This window comes from Zerene cesonia, chromosome 22 (genome assembly GCF_012273895.1).
Source record: "Zerene cesonia ecotype Mississippi chromosome 22, Zerene_cesonia_1.1, whole genome shotgun sequence".
Lineage (NCBI taxonomy): Eukaryota > Metazoa > Arthropoda > Insecta > Lepidoptera > Pieridae > Zerene > Zerene cesonia.
The window spans coordinates 5618474-5632579 of NC_052123.1; the positions used below are offsets into that span (position 1 = coordinate 5618474).

General features: G+C 38.4%; 3 protein-coding genes across 4 annotated transcripts in view; 2 read left to right on the plus strand and 1 right to left on the minus strand.

Annotated features, from left to right (window-relative positions):
- LOC119835968 (RNA-binding protein 25-like) overlaps window positions 1–982 on the plus strand; it is a 5255-nt gene extending 4273 nt beyond the window's left edge. Inside the window, exon 5 of the mRNA XM_038361100.1 lies at window positions 978–982. Within this exon, the coding sequence (XP_038217028.1) occupies window positions 978–982 (5 nt within the window). The remainder of the gene's footprint in view (window positions 1–977) is intronic.
- On the minus strand, window positions 296–7706 carry LOC119836001. 2 transcript variants are annotated; one of them, XM_038361160.1, is made up of 7 exons: window positions 7452–7706; window positions 6229–6424; window positions 5042–5104; window positions 4583–4704; window positions 4040–4162; window positions 2601–2680; window positions 296–1744 (listed from the first exon to the last, which is right to left on the minus strand). In XM_038361160.1, exons 1-7 carry the CDS (start codon window positions 7569–7571, stop codon window positions 1468–1470), a joined length of 981 nt encoding a protein of 326 aa, XP_038217088.1. In that variant the 5' UTR covers window positions 7572–7706; the 3' UTR covers window positions 296–1467. The 2 variants fall into 2 exon arrangements, with proteins under 2 accessions (XP_038217088.1, XP_038217089.1); XM_038361161.1 differs by lacking the exon at window positions 5042–5104 and having other exon boundaries at window positions 297–1744; window positions 7452–7705.
- Window positions 7707–8663: 957 nt separating this feature from the next.
- LOC119835969 (protein IWS1 homolog) overlaps window positions 8664–14106 on the plus strand; it is a 7304-nt gene continuing 1861 nt past the window's right edge. Inside the window, exons 1-9 of the mRNA XM_038361101.1 lie at window positions 8664–8874; window positions 9352–9383; window positions 9819–10365; window positions 10621–11107; window positions 11650–11708; window positions 11949–12165; window positions 12553–12922; window positions 13095–13257; window positions 13974–14086. Coding sequence (XP_038217029.1) covers window positions 8859–8874; window positions 9352–9383; window positions 9819–10365; window positions 10621–11107; window positions 11650–11708; window positions 11949–12165; window positions 12553–12922; window positions 13095–13257; window positions 13974–14086 — 2004 coding nt within the window. The 5' untranslated portion in view covers window positions 8664–8858. The remainder of the gene's footprint in view (window positions 8875–9351; window positions 9384–9818; window positions 10366–10620; window positions 11108–11649; window positions 11709–11948; window positions 12166–12552; window positions 12923–13094; window positions 13258–13973; window positions 14087–14106) is intronic.

The following is a 14106-nucleotide window of genomic DNA, read 5'->3' on the forward strand; positions in this document are numbered from 1 at the left end:
CCGTTCTTGAAAAAACTACGAGCAGTATTGCAATAGCATGCAGTGCCCTCACGTAAACAAATATAAAAAAAAGAAATCATGTAATCGACCGTTCGGACAGCATATCATTGAATCTACCTAAATGATATTACTTATTAGAATATCACACATAATTAATCATTAAAATTACAAAACAGTTAAAAAAATTAACCATTTTCTTTTTGTTCTATATTCTCTTGATATTTAGTCGGAACTTATATAAGAAAAAAAATACAAAAAACAACTTTTCTTCGTTTTATTTCTTAAACAATTACATGTAGACGCTATAAAATTATGAGAAGGGAGCCTTGACTAGTTAAAATAATTAAAATATATAAATCAGGAAAATAATACATACGTAAAAATCAGCTATAACTATACTAGCTTGAAAAGCACATTATTTTCAAGACAAAGACACAACTTACATAGAAATTAAATATATGTAAATACTCAGTTTGAGAAAAATAAAATGAAACAAACTTGTTTCTTAAGATTTATTGTATATTTTATTCTACTGAAAAACCCTGAATTATTTAAAACTACATAATTATTTACAATGATAATAATGTACTTATGAAAAAAAAAACAGTGAAATTGTGCATTATTTCTTAAATTATAACTTTCGGCAATTTTTTGCCGCTGGTCGATCCTGCGCAGAAGTTAAGAATAGGTTTTTTGATGCCAATTGCCAGCACTCGTTTACCTATTGTTTTGTGTGGGCTGTCTCACAGCCTTTTTTAAAGAAATATATAAAAGTAAATTGCCTAAACCGCACGAACTAGGACCATTGATAAAAATTCTGCAATTAGTGGCAATAGCCCAGGTTCGTAATTAAACACTATTACATTATAATTGCGTTATAATTATTTCAATTATTTTTAATTTATGTACAAAAATTGTTTACATAAAAAGATTTTATTCTTTTATTTTTTTTTTTTTATTGATTTTTACTATCACAGAATAATGCGTTTGCGTACTGCATGCTTTCTTAATGCAAATTGGTTGTCAGTACCTTATCGTACTGCGTGAGAAATGCGTTCGTAGAATGCCGTTTCACAATTTAACGATTTCAATTCGAAAAATAGTTGTAAATTTTAATCTACCGAAAAATAATGCGTCAAATTGCAAATAGATGATGATAACAATTTTATTACCAATCTCTTGAGATAGATTTTACAAAATCATATATTAATCGAGAAAAGACATTCTCGAGTGAATAATACAGTCGTTCAAAACATACACAGGAGTCCAATTATAATTCTACGTATGTGCCATGTGGTATAAAATAGTAATAAAACAGATGATACAGTGAACAAATAACATGACATTTTATTTCTGTAGTAGATCAGACGAGCCACTTTTGCTAAAAATTTGCATTCATCACGTTGAGTACCGACGATATTGATTTAGGGCATACATAAACATTTACACGCAAACGCATCGCGATCGCTAGCGGTACTTCTTCTCTTGGGGATCGCCCGCATCGGCGCGGGGCGGCGCGTCGGTGTCGGCGCGGGGCGGCGCGTCGGTGTCGGCGCGGGGCGGCGCGTCGGTGTCGGCGGCGGAGCGCGCGCGGCGGCCCAGCAGCGCAGCGCCCATGTAGCCGAGCGCGGAGCCGGCGAGCGCGGCGGCGGCGCCCGCCTTGGCGCCGAGCGCGAGCCCCACGGGGCCGCCCGCCAGCGCGCCCACCAGCATGCCGCCCAGCCCGAGCGTCGCCAGCCGCAACCTGCGCACGCACGCGCCCTTACACACTCGCCTGACGCATCACCCACGCACACTCTTTTTTATGTCATAGCGGGCAACTGAGCTGGTCGTCAGCCTGTTGGTAAGCGATCACAACCATCCGAGAACATTTCTAAGAATGCGCTGCGTGCTTTTAGGAGGGAAGGGATGGAGAAAGGATTGACGACTGGAAAGAAGAAATGGACTGGAAAGGATGAGGGAAAGGTAATGGACATGCGGCTCCCTCACTCAACCTACGTAACATAGCAGCATGCTACTATTTCACACCAGTTTTCTGTGGGGTGCTTCCCAGGTGCGAGCTGGCCCAATTCCACATTCTTCCTTCCACTTTCTACAATGATTGGATTGTAGGGATTCAGTCCCTAATTTCACGTGCAGGTTCAATGTCGATACTCAGTACTTATACAAATTAAGCGTCCCAAATACTATAAGAGTTGCACATATCTGACAAAAATATAAACGTCGGATATCAATTGTGTTTCATATTCTGCTGGATAAATAATTGTCAGTCAAAACATAGATGACATTTTTCATAACTTGTCCAAAGCTCGTTTAGCTATCGAGTTCTACAAAATGTCGTATCACTTAGAAACGTGGCGCATTCGTACGGATGAGTTATTCAAGTTTTTAGTTGGTGTTTAAACCATAATTTTTTTCTCTTTGCGACTCGCTGTGATTCTTTATTTGGCTGTGACTACATCAAATTAGGGAGTTGTGTCGAAATGCAGAATATATCAAACTAATATTTACTTTAACTTCTGACTTACAACAAAAATATTTATAAAGTCAAAAAGAGAAAGACAAACCTACAGCTAATATTGTAACTTCTCTGGACTTACTTTTCAGCACTGGCGAGATGCGACCGCGCCTCTTGCACGTTGTCTGCCGCTATTTCCACGTTCTGCGCCGAAGAGTTTATCTGTTGTCCATGCGTTCATTATCAGAGTTGAAACTATTTTAATAAGTAGCTTTAAATGTATCTATGTACAGTACCGTCTTTACCATAAGGGCACAAGGGGCCAGTGCCTAGGGCCCCCTTCCTCAGAGGGCCCCGAAGGGCCGACAATTTCTCTCACATTGAATCTCAAAATACTCATTACACTTTTCTCAATGCCCGAATATCGATTATTTTTAGATTTAATCGAATCAATATATTTATATGAATTTGAGTGACATCAAGCCTACAGGGTCTCGGTTGTGTGCGGTATACAGACACGGTAGCTTCTAGCTTAATTTAAACTTAGTGCGCTTTTTGGCTGTACTAAAGGGCTGTTTTTGGTCTGATATAACTTACCAGACAATTACTTGAGTTTATAAATTTTATAATCTAGAGTCTATAATGTCTATTTTCAACTTACATATCATTTGATTTTTTATTCAGTTATTCAGTAATTTAAAAGTATTTCTGAACGCATCCTACCTAATTTACTAAGAGCACTATCTAGCGATCATCCATGCAAACCGCTCCAATGCCAAATTCAAGCGACCATAAAAAATGTCGACTTTGTCTATGGTTGGGCCCCGGATAAATTATGAAAAACTTTCAGTCGAAACTTTTTACCTAAAGCTATTACTCAATATATCACTTATTTTCACAGAAGTGTCGTGATTTAATTTTGTTTAATGTAATTTGGGTAAAATTAATAAAATTATTGATTTGTTCGTTTAAATATTATTTCATTATGTCGAAAAGAACATATCTAAGTGGTTCACAAAAGAGAAAAAAAGTTTTAGCTCAAAAAGAAATCACGGAAAAACCTTCAAAATCATTAATTATATTAGATTAGATTACCCATAATAAAGCAGATCACAGTAAAAAAATGTATTACACTTTCTTTACATTCCAAAAGGGCCCCAAATTCTTGTGTGCCCAAGGGCCCCAGCACAGTCTAAGACGGCCCTGTCTATGTACTAGCTGCGTACCGCAGTTTCACTAGCGTAAATGAGTTTTTCCTTTAAAATCCAATGCTCCTATCAATACAGTGCAAAAAAGTGACTCATACATCAGCTATCTGCCAACGTAAGTCCCGTCGAAATCGGTCTAGCCGTTTCAAAGATTAACCGGAAAGAATATCGATCATACGTACGTAAATATTCTCCTTTATGTACCGCATGTATATGCAGACACATGTAGTTAAAGAAGGTTATTTCAATATTAATAACAAAAAAATCCACTTTAATTTTTGTGTTATGGTTACGTCGTGTGTGCGTGTGTTCGTGTACGTGTGCGTGCGTGCGCGTGTGCGTGTGCGTGTGCGTGTGCGCGTGCGCGGCGCACCTGGTCGCGGTGCGCGAGCGCGGCGGCCTGCACGTGCTGCCAGGCGTCGTGCAGCGCGCGCACCTCGCCCTGCAGCGCGCTCCAGCCCGCCAGCAGCGCTTCGCGCTCGCGCAGCGACACCTCCTGTACAAGTATACAATTTCAAATCCGAATACGATTTTAGTCTAACTTATTATGTCGAGCGTGACTTAAATTCACAGTTATATCGCTTGCAGTCCGCTGTATATTAAAGAAGCTTATTAGCTAAATAATACTACGACAACATGCTTCAATTATTAATTCGCTTGCACACGGAGCATACATAAGAAAATTATTTAATCCTGGCGATCCTAATAAACATCACAGGATAATAAGATAAACTCATAAAGTTATTGTTTGGTCACCAATCCTTAGTGAGTATTCAAAGTTTGAATAAAATCAGTTCCTTTAAAGTGGGTCAAAATCGGGCTAATGAATTCGGATACATATAAATATACTATTAAAGTGCGTGTTAAAAATAGAGCCACTTGTATATAGTTTAACAAAACGTCAACACCGACTTACGTGCTCATCGACTTGGAGTTGGATCTGCTCCGGTATGATGCCGACCGACTCTGAGGAAACTACGCTTCCAGAAGCGTCTGGCTCGGGGATGGGCACACGGTTTATAGATAAGGGGCTAGTTTCTGTTGAGAAAAAACTATTTCAACGTATCGTATAAATATAAGTATTTTTTGTCATGCACATCTTTCGATTTGTGATATCGTAATGAATACTAGTATTAATGAACAAACAAAAACTATACATATAAGAAAAGCGTTACTATTTGTGACATTTGATTCGAGAAAATAAGATATTGAATAGTGTCCATTTAAACTTCTGCCACCATTCAAGTGCAATTAGGTATGTGACTTTGCTAGCTGTTAAAATGATGTTGTTTATATTAATATTCTATACATTAGTATTTCGAGCAAACTGTTATTTATTTATTTGCATTCTTCACAAAAGCCACCCAGCTCTCACCTAACGGGCGCGCGCGTGTCTTGTGCGTGTCAATAATCGCAATGCAACTTCTTTCAATAACTCCTAGAACACCAAGTTGCCACGTTTTTACACTCGTTTTTTTATATCAGTTAAATTTCTTATAACTTTATTTTTCACAAATGTGTCACAGGCGTGGCCAGATTTAAGTTTTGGATGGGGTTCAAGATACGAGTAGAAAATCATCTAGTTACTAGTACATAAAATTACGCATACTCGTACATTTAGAAAAACATAAAAGAAGACGTTTAAAAATTGTAACCTGTCTGTTTCTTTATTTCAATCAAAACTCGTTTTCGAGTAATCTTTTTTGATTATATTTTTGAGTTAAAAAATCATTCTGCAATGTCGTAAGCACCAAATAATATAGACACGGCTTGGTCTTTATCCGCAGAAACACGACTGCAATTGAATGTATAATTCAGTCTGATGGGCATACTCTGATTTATAAAAAATCGAGACCTGGACACCTTTGATGTTGAAATCAACGATACTTGCGGAAATCGGGAAGAGAATATACATATCTACTACACCTTTAACTAGTTTAACTGAAAGCCTCCAGTTTGTTCATAAGAACGAAGTCGCGAGGTTTTTCTTTCCTGCTGTTTTAAAAATTGAATACTTGTCAAATATTGGAACAGAAAGTTAAACAAATGATAAATAAACATTCACAATATTAATCAAAACAACCGAACCACATTCAGATTGTTAGAACTAGACCAAATTTAAATGGAACCACATGGAGGGCACCAGCTTTTAAATAAAAGAAGAATCATCAACATTAGTTCACCTAGTGAAGAGTTCTTAAGAATTAAACACAAATATAAAGTAAAAGTAAGAAACTTCTCTTTCCTTTGAAGTTTGTAGAAAATTAGTGGTTAATTACAATTTTATATTATACATTTTAACAAAACGGAAGGGGATATACTCATCAAACCACCCCTATGGCTACGCCCATGCATGCAAATTATTTGAAAGTCTTGTGAGGCATTTTAACATTTCAGTTATTTCAACTTACATTATATAATTTTTAAACTTAACTATTTTGCTAAATACTATTCTGGATTTATATTAATATATTCTCATTCAAATACCTGACGAACTTTGACAACACATCACAACTTTGACAAACTTTGACTACACAAATTTCATAAACGAATAGTTCTCACCTAGGTAGTCCATGATAGCTTTCAATGTAAGATCTCTGGAGCGCTGAGTCATCTGGTCGAATTTGGTGCAATCGGACGTCCGCACCTGGCGGCGCAGTGCCTCGAGCTCGCCGAGCAGCGACCGCAGCTGCGACGCCACGCGCCGCGCGTGCGCCTGCTCCGAGCGCACACGTGCATAGTCGCCCAACTCTTCATACTATTTATAAGTCGAAACTATTTATGAAAGTTGTAATAAGTATTTTATTTCTTTTTTATGTCATCGTCTGCAATGGAGCGGGTAAGTCACCTGTTGGTAAGCGCTATGACACCCTATGAACATTTGGAGAAGCATAAGGTTGACTGCAGACCTTACACCTCTTCAAATGGATTACCAAGTTGAAATTGGAAAGGGATTAAGTAAGGATTGACGAGAGGAGAAAGGAATAGACTGGAAAGGGTAAGGAAAAGGATATGGGCCTGCAGTTTGTAGTTGGTTTATAATATTTAGAATATGTAGCTAATCTCCTGAAAATAAATCTACCCAAATTGTAAGCACAAGCACAATGCATACAATGGCATCTCCATTCAATAAAAAATCATTTTTAAACAAACTGTGATGAGAATTTACATTAATAAGAGAACTGAGAACAAGCCAGCTTTAGTTAAAGCTGGTACATCCATTACTAATCTTGTTAAAGTTCAAAATATGATTAGGTTTAGTACCATTATTTATCTATTACTATAATATTTATCACAATTTGATAAGAAACCTGGAAATATTTTAAATTATTCATGGTCAAAAGATATAAGAAGTATGTCTATAGAATAATAAAATAACAAATAATTATTCAACTTTTATATCTTACAAAAATATGCATTTACTACAATAAAGAAAATAAAGCTGCAACTAAATCCAATCATTAATAACTTTATAAATTAACTTTAAAACAAATGTTTTCTCCATCTGCTATGTCCATGGCAACAAATGTTTTAACAAATACATCTCTTAATTGATATAACACGTATTCTCGTTGAAATGAGCCAATATTTCGTAAATGTCCTTCAACCTCTAAACATTCCTAGTTTAATAATGTACACTATGATATTAATAGAACTTCTGTGACGTCGTGTCTTTCTATTTTACGCATAATTTTTAAAGATTTTTTTTAAATAAGATTACAAAAAATATATCATTTTCTAAGGATAATATATATAAATAAGACGTGTTATAAAAAACATTGTACCTTTAAAATGTTCGCTTTGTGCTGGCGCAGTAAATCTAAATGGTGTGGAATAGCAACTTCGTTAAACTTTGACAACGACAGCTCTACTCTCTTCAAAGGCAACTTGCCCTCTTCATCCATACTTTAAAATATATGCTTTGACTATAAAATAGCTGCAATATCTTTAAATTACATGTTTTCAAAACAATGATTGAGCTCCAAAACAGAGAACAGATGATCCGTCAACTAGTATTTGTTATGACATAATAAGTCACCACAGATTAAGGAAATAGTTGCTCCGAAAATTGACATCTTGACAAGTATTGTCTCTAGTATATATAACTATTATAATGTACCAATCTTTTTAAAAATAAAGTAATACTCGCAACCCTCATAGCCACTTAAACATCAAAGACTTGTTTTTGCTTGAAGGCCCAACCAAAATTTCCTAACGAACACAATTTTGATTAAGCTTGCATGTTTACCAATGAAAACTTATTTTTAACCTACTATGCTATGGTAGTTGTGTATACCCATTGGTATTTATTATTATTTTGCAATATACTATATTTATATCAAATGTAATCTATAACGGGGCCATCTTTTTAAAAAATTGAATGCGCGACTTTGTGGATAGCTAGAATATAAGATGACTAGAATTGCGAAGTATGAAGTTTCATCAGTTCACAAATCAAAATAAAATAAAAATTCAAACATGCCGAAGTCACAATAAGATAGTCTATATAGATAAGATATCTTTTACTTCTCGCTCATCTCACTTTATTGTAAAATTTGTTTTTTTTTTTTTCATTGAGCAATTCGTAAAAATATTTGCGTATTCAATTTAATGCCAAACTCGAATTTTTTGTGTAGAAATTTCAGATGACTATGAACACTTTGGAAACACATTATTTGCAAAAGCATCAAGAAAATTCATCTATTTTGCATTCAATACCCAAAATGCTATATGTACGGGACGAATAGAACTCCACATACCTAAATAAAAAATGACCCTAGACAAACCTACAAGAAAACACACTTTTGCATTACATTTCATGTACACATACTTTTTATATACTCAAGAATATTTTGTAGACCCTTTTTTTATTTTTTGTAAATAACTTACCTAAGTAAGGTATGTAGGTAGTTAGTGGTTCAAATAGTTAGCTTATAAGCTTTAATAACATCTGTGGTACAATAATAAAGTCTGTGACATTACAACTGTCGCTATTGTCAAAATAGTGAAAAAAATCGACCGATGTTTGATTAATGCATGTATCGAAAACTGTTAAAAAAATAATATCATAGCATTATTGTAGAGATTTCATGATGCTTTTGAGTTTGTGTACCTATATTATTGACATTTGAGGGTGTTCTGGTAATATTTGTGAAGTTTTAGCTTTTACTAACTATAAAAGTAAAGCAAAAATGGACGTCGATACAGGTAAATGTAATCAGATAACCTAAGATTTTCTGGCTTGTTTGGTTATTGTTATTCAATGTTATTAGTATATGTATGATACACAGTTGGAGTTAATATTACAAATGAAAAGTAAATATGATTTATTTAGCGTTCGTCGGTCTTTTTTAATATGAGAATGTTGGAATTCCAAGAAACAATGAACCAAATTTAAGAACATAAATTTTTACCCTTTTCTTTAAATTTAAATACATTTCACGCTTACTTTGATTTTCTACAATCGATTATAAATTAAATAGTTATAATTGTACCGGAAATTTATCATGTCAGGTGTTTAATGCGTGGTATTGCGGAGAAACTTCAATAAAGAGCCTTTGAATCTTGTAAGGAGAACATATAAAAAATACAGCTATAGAATATCATGTTATGCTCATGTTATATCAAAACTATCTTAATTTTTGAAAGTATTTTATTCTCTTAAAATTAATACTATTTCAACAGATGGGAGGAAGTCCAGATCACGCAGCAGATCTGTAAGTATTATTTTATGTAATGTATCCTACTTCCTACTAAAATTATAAATGCGAAAGTTTGTAAGGATGTGTGTATGTTTGTTGCTCTTTCACGCAAAAACTACTGAACCAATTACCATGATATTTGGTATGTAGACAGCTGAATAACTGGAATAACATATAGGCAACTTTTTATCCCGATATCCTGCGGGATACGGACTTAAGCTGGTGAAACCGCGGGGCGCAGCTGTTATAAGTTATGGAGGTCAACTCAAAAAGACAAATATATTTTATCCATAAAAATAAGTAATCCAAGGATTTATTCTGGAAAGAATGCTTAGGGAAAACACACTGTATACACACTATATAGAGTACAGAATGAATATATATAATAATGCTGTCAACACTGTAGATGTAGTGTGTTTTGCAAACTTAAATCAAAAAATATTTTCACAGGCCGAATCAGATTCTAAGATGTCACATGATGGATCAGTGAAGTCTAAATCTGGTTCTCGCTCACGTTCGAGGTCCAAATCATCATTGAGGTCTAGGAGTGGCTCTCGCGCGTCCTCACGTTCACGAAGCAACACACCCGCGTCACATCGCTCCAGGAGTGGCTCTGCCAAGTCTGCCAAATCGGGGAGTCCTAGAAAGTCGAGAAGTGGCTCACCGGCTTCCAGAAATACATCCCGTTCAAGGAGTAGGTCGCCAACTTCCAAAAAAACGAAATCGAGAAACGGTTCACCAAAATCTCGAAGTGCTTCCCCTGCTAGATCACGTTCAAACAGCATTCTGAACTCTAAGAGCCGCAGCCGCTCTAAATCGAGGAGTCCCAAGTTACACGCCAAAAGCCGGTCGCCTAGTGCAGGCTCGAAAGCGTCGCCGGCCAGATCCAGTGTCTCGCCCAGAAAATCTAGAAGCAAGTCTCGTGAATGCTCCAGAAGTAAATCTATAGAAAAGATGGACATTGACAATGGTGGTAAAGCACCCCAGTCTCCTGCCGGTAATTACTTCACTTTGAACAATTTATAATTTAAATTATTTTTAACTAGTTTTGAGTGCTTGTGTGTGTTATTAGTATTCCATTTTTGTATTCAGTCACTATCATTAACTGATGTGATTTTCTTCATTGATATTCATGTAAAATTTCAATCAGAAATTTAACATTCATATTTATCATTTTATTTTTTGGTATAGCATATTAGTTATTTATGATATAATTGAAAGTATCAGTAATTATTACTTCGGTTTATTGCAGAAAATAGAGCGAGTCGTTCCCGCTCCAGGTCTGGCTCGCTCAGGTCCAAGTCGCGGTCACGTTCCGGCTCAAGAAAGTCGCGATCTAAATCTCGCTCGCGTTCCAAGTCCCGTTCACGGTCCAAGTCCCGTTCACGTTCCAAGTCCCGTTCACGGTCCAAGTCGCTTTCACGTTCCAAGTCCCGTTCACGCTCCAAGTCTCACTCAAGATCGAAATCTCGATCCCGTTCAAAATCAGGTTCGCGCTCTAAATCGAGATCTCGATCAAAGTCTCGCTCCCGATCCCGTTCAAAGTCTGGCTCCCGCTCCAAGTCTAGGTCTAAATCCCGTTCGAGGTCCAGGTCCAAATCTCGTTCACGATCCAAGTCGAAGTCTGTGTCGCGCTCGAGGTCTAGATCCCGCTCCAAATCAAGATCTCGATCAGCATCGAAATCCAGATCCAGATCAAAGTCTAGATCACGCTCTGGTTCAGCTAAATCTGCTTCTAGGTATGTCAATAAAAAAAAATATCGTTAACTTCTAATATGTGACAGAAAATTATTATGTATGTGAAATTCAAATCAATATTAACGTTTAAACATTTTTGTTATTGAATCAAGCCACACAAGGATTTTCATAACTTTTTTAAAGTCAATTATTTGAGTTTTTAATACATTTAGATTTTTGAACATCTAGAACATTGTGGAAAAGTCGGTATATGTATCTGAAACCCAGTCATAAGAAATGGATAAAAGCATTTTAATGAAACCATACCTATGTGAGGCAAACTTAAAAGATCAATTACAGTTTTACAGAATTATAATTGCCCTGTACTACATATAGTGTGAACAATATATCTTTCGGTGAAGTCTTTAGTAACTAATGTTAATAAAGATTCCATAATGGATGCAATCATAGGAACATTACATAGATGTCAATTGCCAATGTTGTGTGTGGTGTTTTCATTTTCTCAGTTCATTTTTAAGATTTACTGAGTAATTTTTTTCAGTTCTTTTTTTATCTTAATACGAAATAAAATTCGATGCTGCAGATCTCGCTCACGATCCCGCTCCGGTTCGCGTTCCGGCTCAGGCTCACCAGCTCGAAAAGGTAATCATAGTATAGTTATTTTTTCTTAAAAAAAGCTCGCAATCAGTGGTCTACTATTTTATCTCCTTACCCACAGTAAATCCAACATCTTACGGCTGATAGGTTTGGATAATTTCTGGTTTCATTAGAATCGTTTCAGCCGTTCTAATTCAAACTTAAGTGTCTATTTTTTTTGATTTTTCCTAAAATTTTTGAATCTTTTGATTATAATATAGTGGTTAACAATATTTTTTTTCGCAGAGGGCAAGGCGCGTCGCACAGTGCGGCTGCAGTCTGACGACGAGGACGGCGCTGATGCGGGTGGCGAGAGGGCGGGAGCGGCGAGGGAAGGGAACGGGGACGGGGAGGGGGAGGGGGAGGGGGCCGCGGGGGGAGAGGCGGCCGCTGCGGGGGCTGCGGGGGGAGACGCGCCCGCACAGGACTCGTCCGACGATGAGCTTGATCCAGATATGAAGAGGTGCCCTGCGAGCGGTTGGCTTTGAACAAAGCTACCACTGCCAATCACAGAATTCTTAAAATATATTCTTATCTTTAATCTTATTTTGTTCAGATTATAGGTATTTGATAACAATTTTAACGATGTATTGTTAATTTTTTATTTTTGACTTATTTCAAGAAACGTGGATTCTTAATTCGTGTGCGTTTTTTCGTATTTGTTTCCTCATACGTCTTGCTTACCTACGTGAATCGACTTCGATGATTCCATTTATATTCGAAAGGCCTCACTTGTCATCATTGTGTAGGCCGCCTAAAGTTCTAGTTTTCTGTTAAAAATATCGTACGCGATTATGTCTGCGCCTGCAATGAGTAGAGCAATGAAGAAGCGGCGTGTGTGTGTGCGCAGCGCGGAGGCGGCGGGCGGGCTGTCGGACTTCGAGCTGATGCTGGCGCGCAAGCGCGAGGAGCGGCGCGGGCGGCGGCGGCGCCGCGACATCGACATCATCAACGACAACGACGACCTCATCGCGCACCTGCTGCAGCAGATGCGCCAGGCCGCCGACGACGACCGCGAGCTCAACCGCCGCAACCAGCCCGCCGTGCGCAAGGTGTCCATGCTCAAGGCGGCCATGTCGCAGCTCATCAAGCGCGACCTGCAGCTCGCCTTCCTCGAGCACAACGCGCTCAACGTGCTGTGCGACTGGCTGGCGCCGCTGCCCAACCGCGCGCTGCCCTGCCTGCTCATCCGCGAGAGCATCCTCAAGCTGCTGATGGACGTGAGTGCCAGCGAGCCCGGCCCCGGCGGGCGCTCGCCGCCGCCCATGGACTGCTGCCCGCCCTCGAGGCGTAAAGCTTGGCGACTGGAACGACTCCCTGGGCCTCCCCCGGCTGACGTGCGCCCGCCCGCCAACCGAGCCCCGCTAACCGAGCCCCGCTCTCCGCTTGCAGTTCCCGTCCATCGACAAGTCGCTGCTGAAGCAGTCGGGCATCGGCAAGGCGGTCATGTACCTGTACAAGCACCCCAAGGAGACGAAGGCCAACAAGGAGCGCGCCGGCAGACTCATCTCCGAGTGGGCGCGCCCCATCTTCAACCTCTCCACTGACTTCAAGGGTGAGAGAGTAGCTCGTGTCGTCACGCTACGGTCTTAACATATGTTTTAGTCGAGAACGAAACTAGAAAATTTCACAATATATTCATTGTCCTTTCATGCTTTATACAGATGAATGATTTAAATTTTACCAATCAATATTATCTATATCATCTCTTTATTTAAATTTTCTGCATCTCAAATTATTATTAAACACGCTAACAGTATGACTTATATTTTTAAGATTATTGTTTATGTTTCATATGAATATGCAATTCATACATTATCTTGCATCGAATACTAGAGCTGAGAGTATTTTTTTGCGTTTATTTCAACACCCGACAGGTTCGTCCACTGTGGAACCTATGATTGAATTAAGTTAACGTCGGCAGAGTATACAGTTCATCGCTATTTGTTTTGAAGAAAATAATAAAATTTTCAAAATCAATTTCAAATAATAAAATATAAAAAAAAAGAAAATTAAACTTTCAAGTAATTTTTCCGTACTTATTAAATCTTATTTTCGATTTAGTTTAAATTTTTTATTACGAAACAAAAGTCAATGAATTTTTGATCCCAATCCTAATACTCGAAAAATCTTATTCTCTCACACAGCGCTAGATAATGAAATGTACTGCCAGCCGGCAATTTCTAATGATCTATGTAACACGTACCTTGCGAAGAAATAAATGAAGTAATACTAACCGTTACGTGCCCCCATGTGCGGTGTGCGGCGCAGCCATGACGCGCGAGGAGCGCCAGGCGCGCGACGAGGCCATGGCGGGCGCGCGCCGCCGCGACGAGCCCGGGCCCGCCGCCAAGCGCCGCCACCTGGACGAGCCCGACCGGTGCGCCCGCCCCCGCCCCCGCAC

Coding starts and splice junctions, on each gene's coding strand:
- LOC119836001 (XM_038361160.1), bottom strand. CDS start 7,571: ATGGATGAAGAGGGCAAGTTGCCTTTGAAGAGAGTAGAGCTGTCGTTG. Junction 5,105..6,228: donor AGCTATCATGGACTACCTAG/GTGAGAACTATT, acceptor TTGGTGTTCTAG/GAGTTATTGAAAGAAGTTGC. Junction 4,163..4,582: donor AACTCCAAGTCGATGAGCAC/GTAAGTCGGTGT, acceptor ATACTTGTACAG/GAGGTGTCGCTGCGCGAGCG.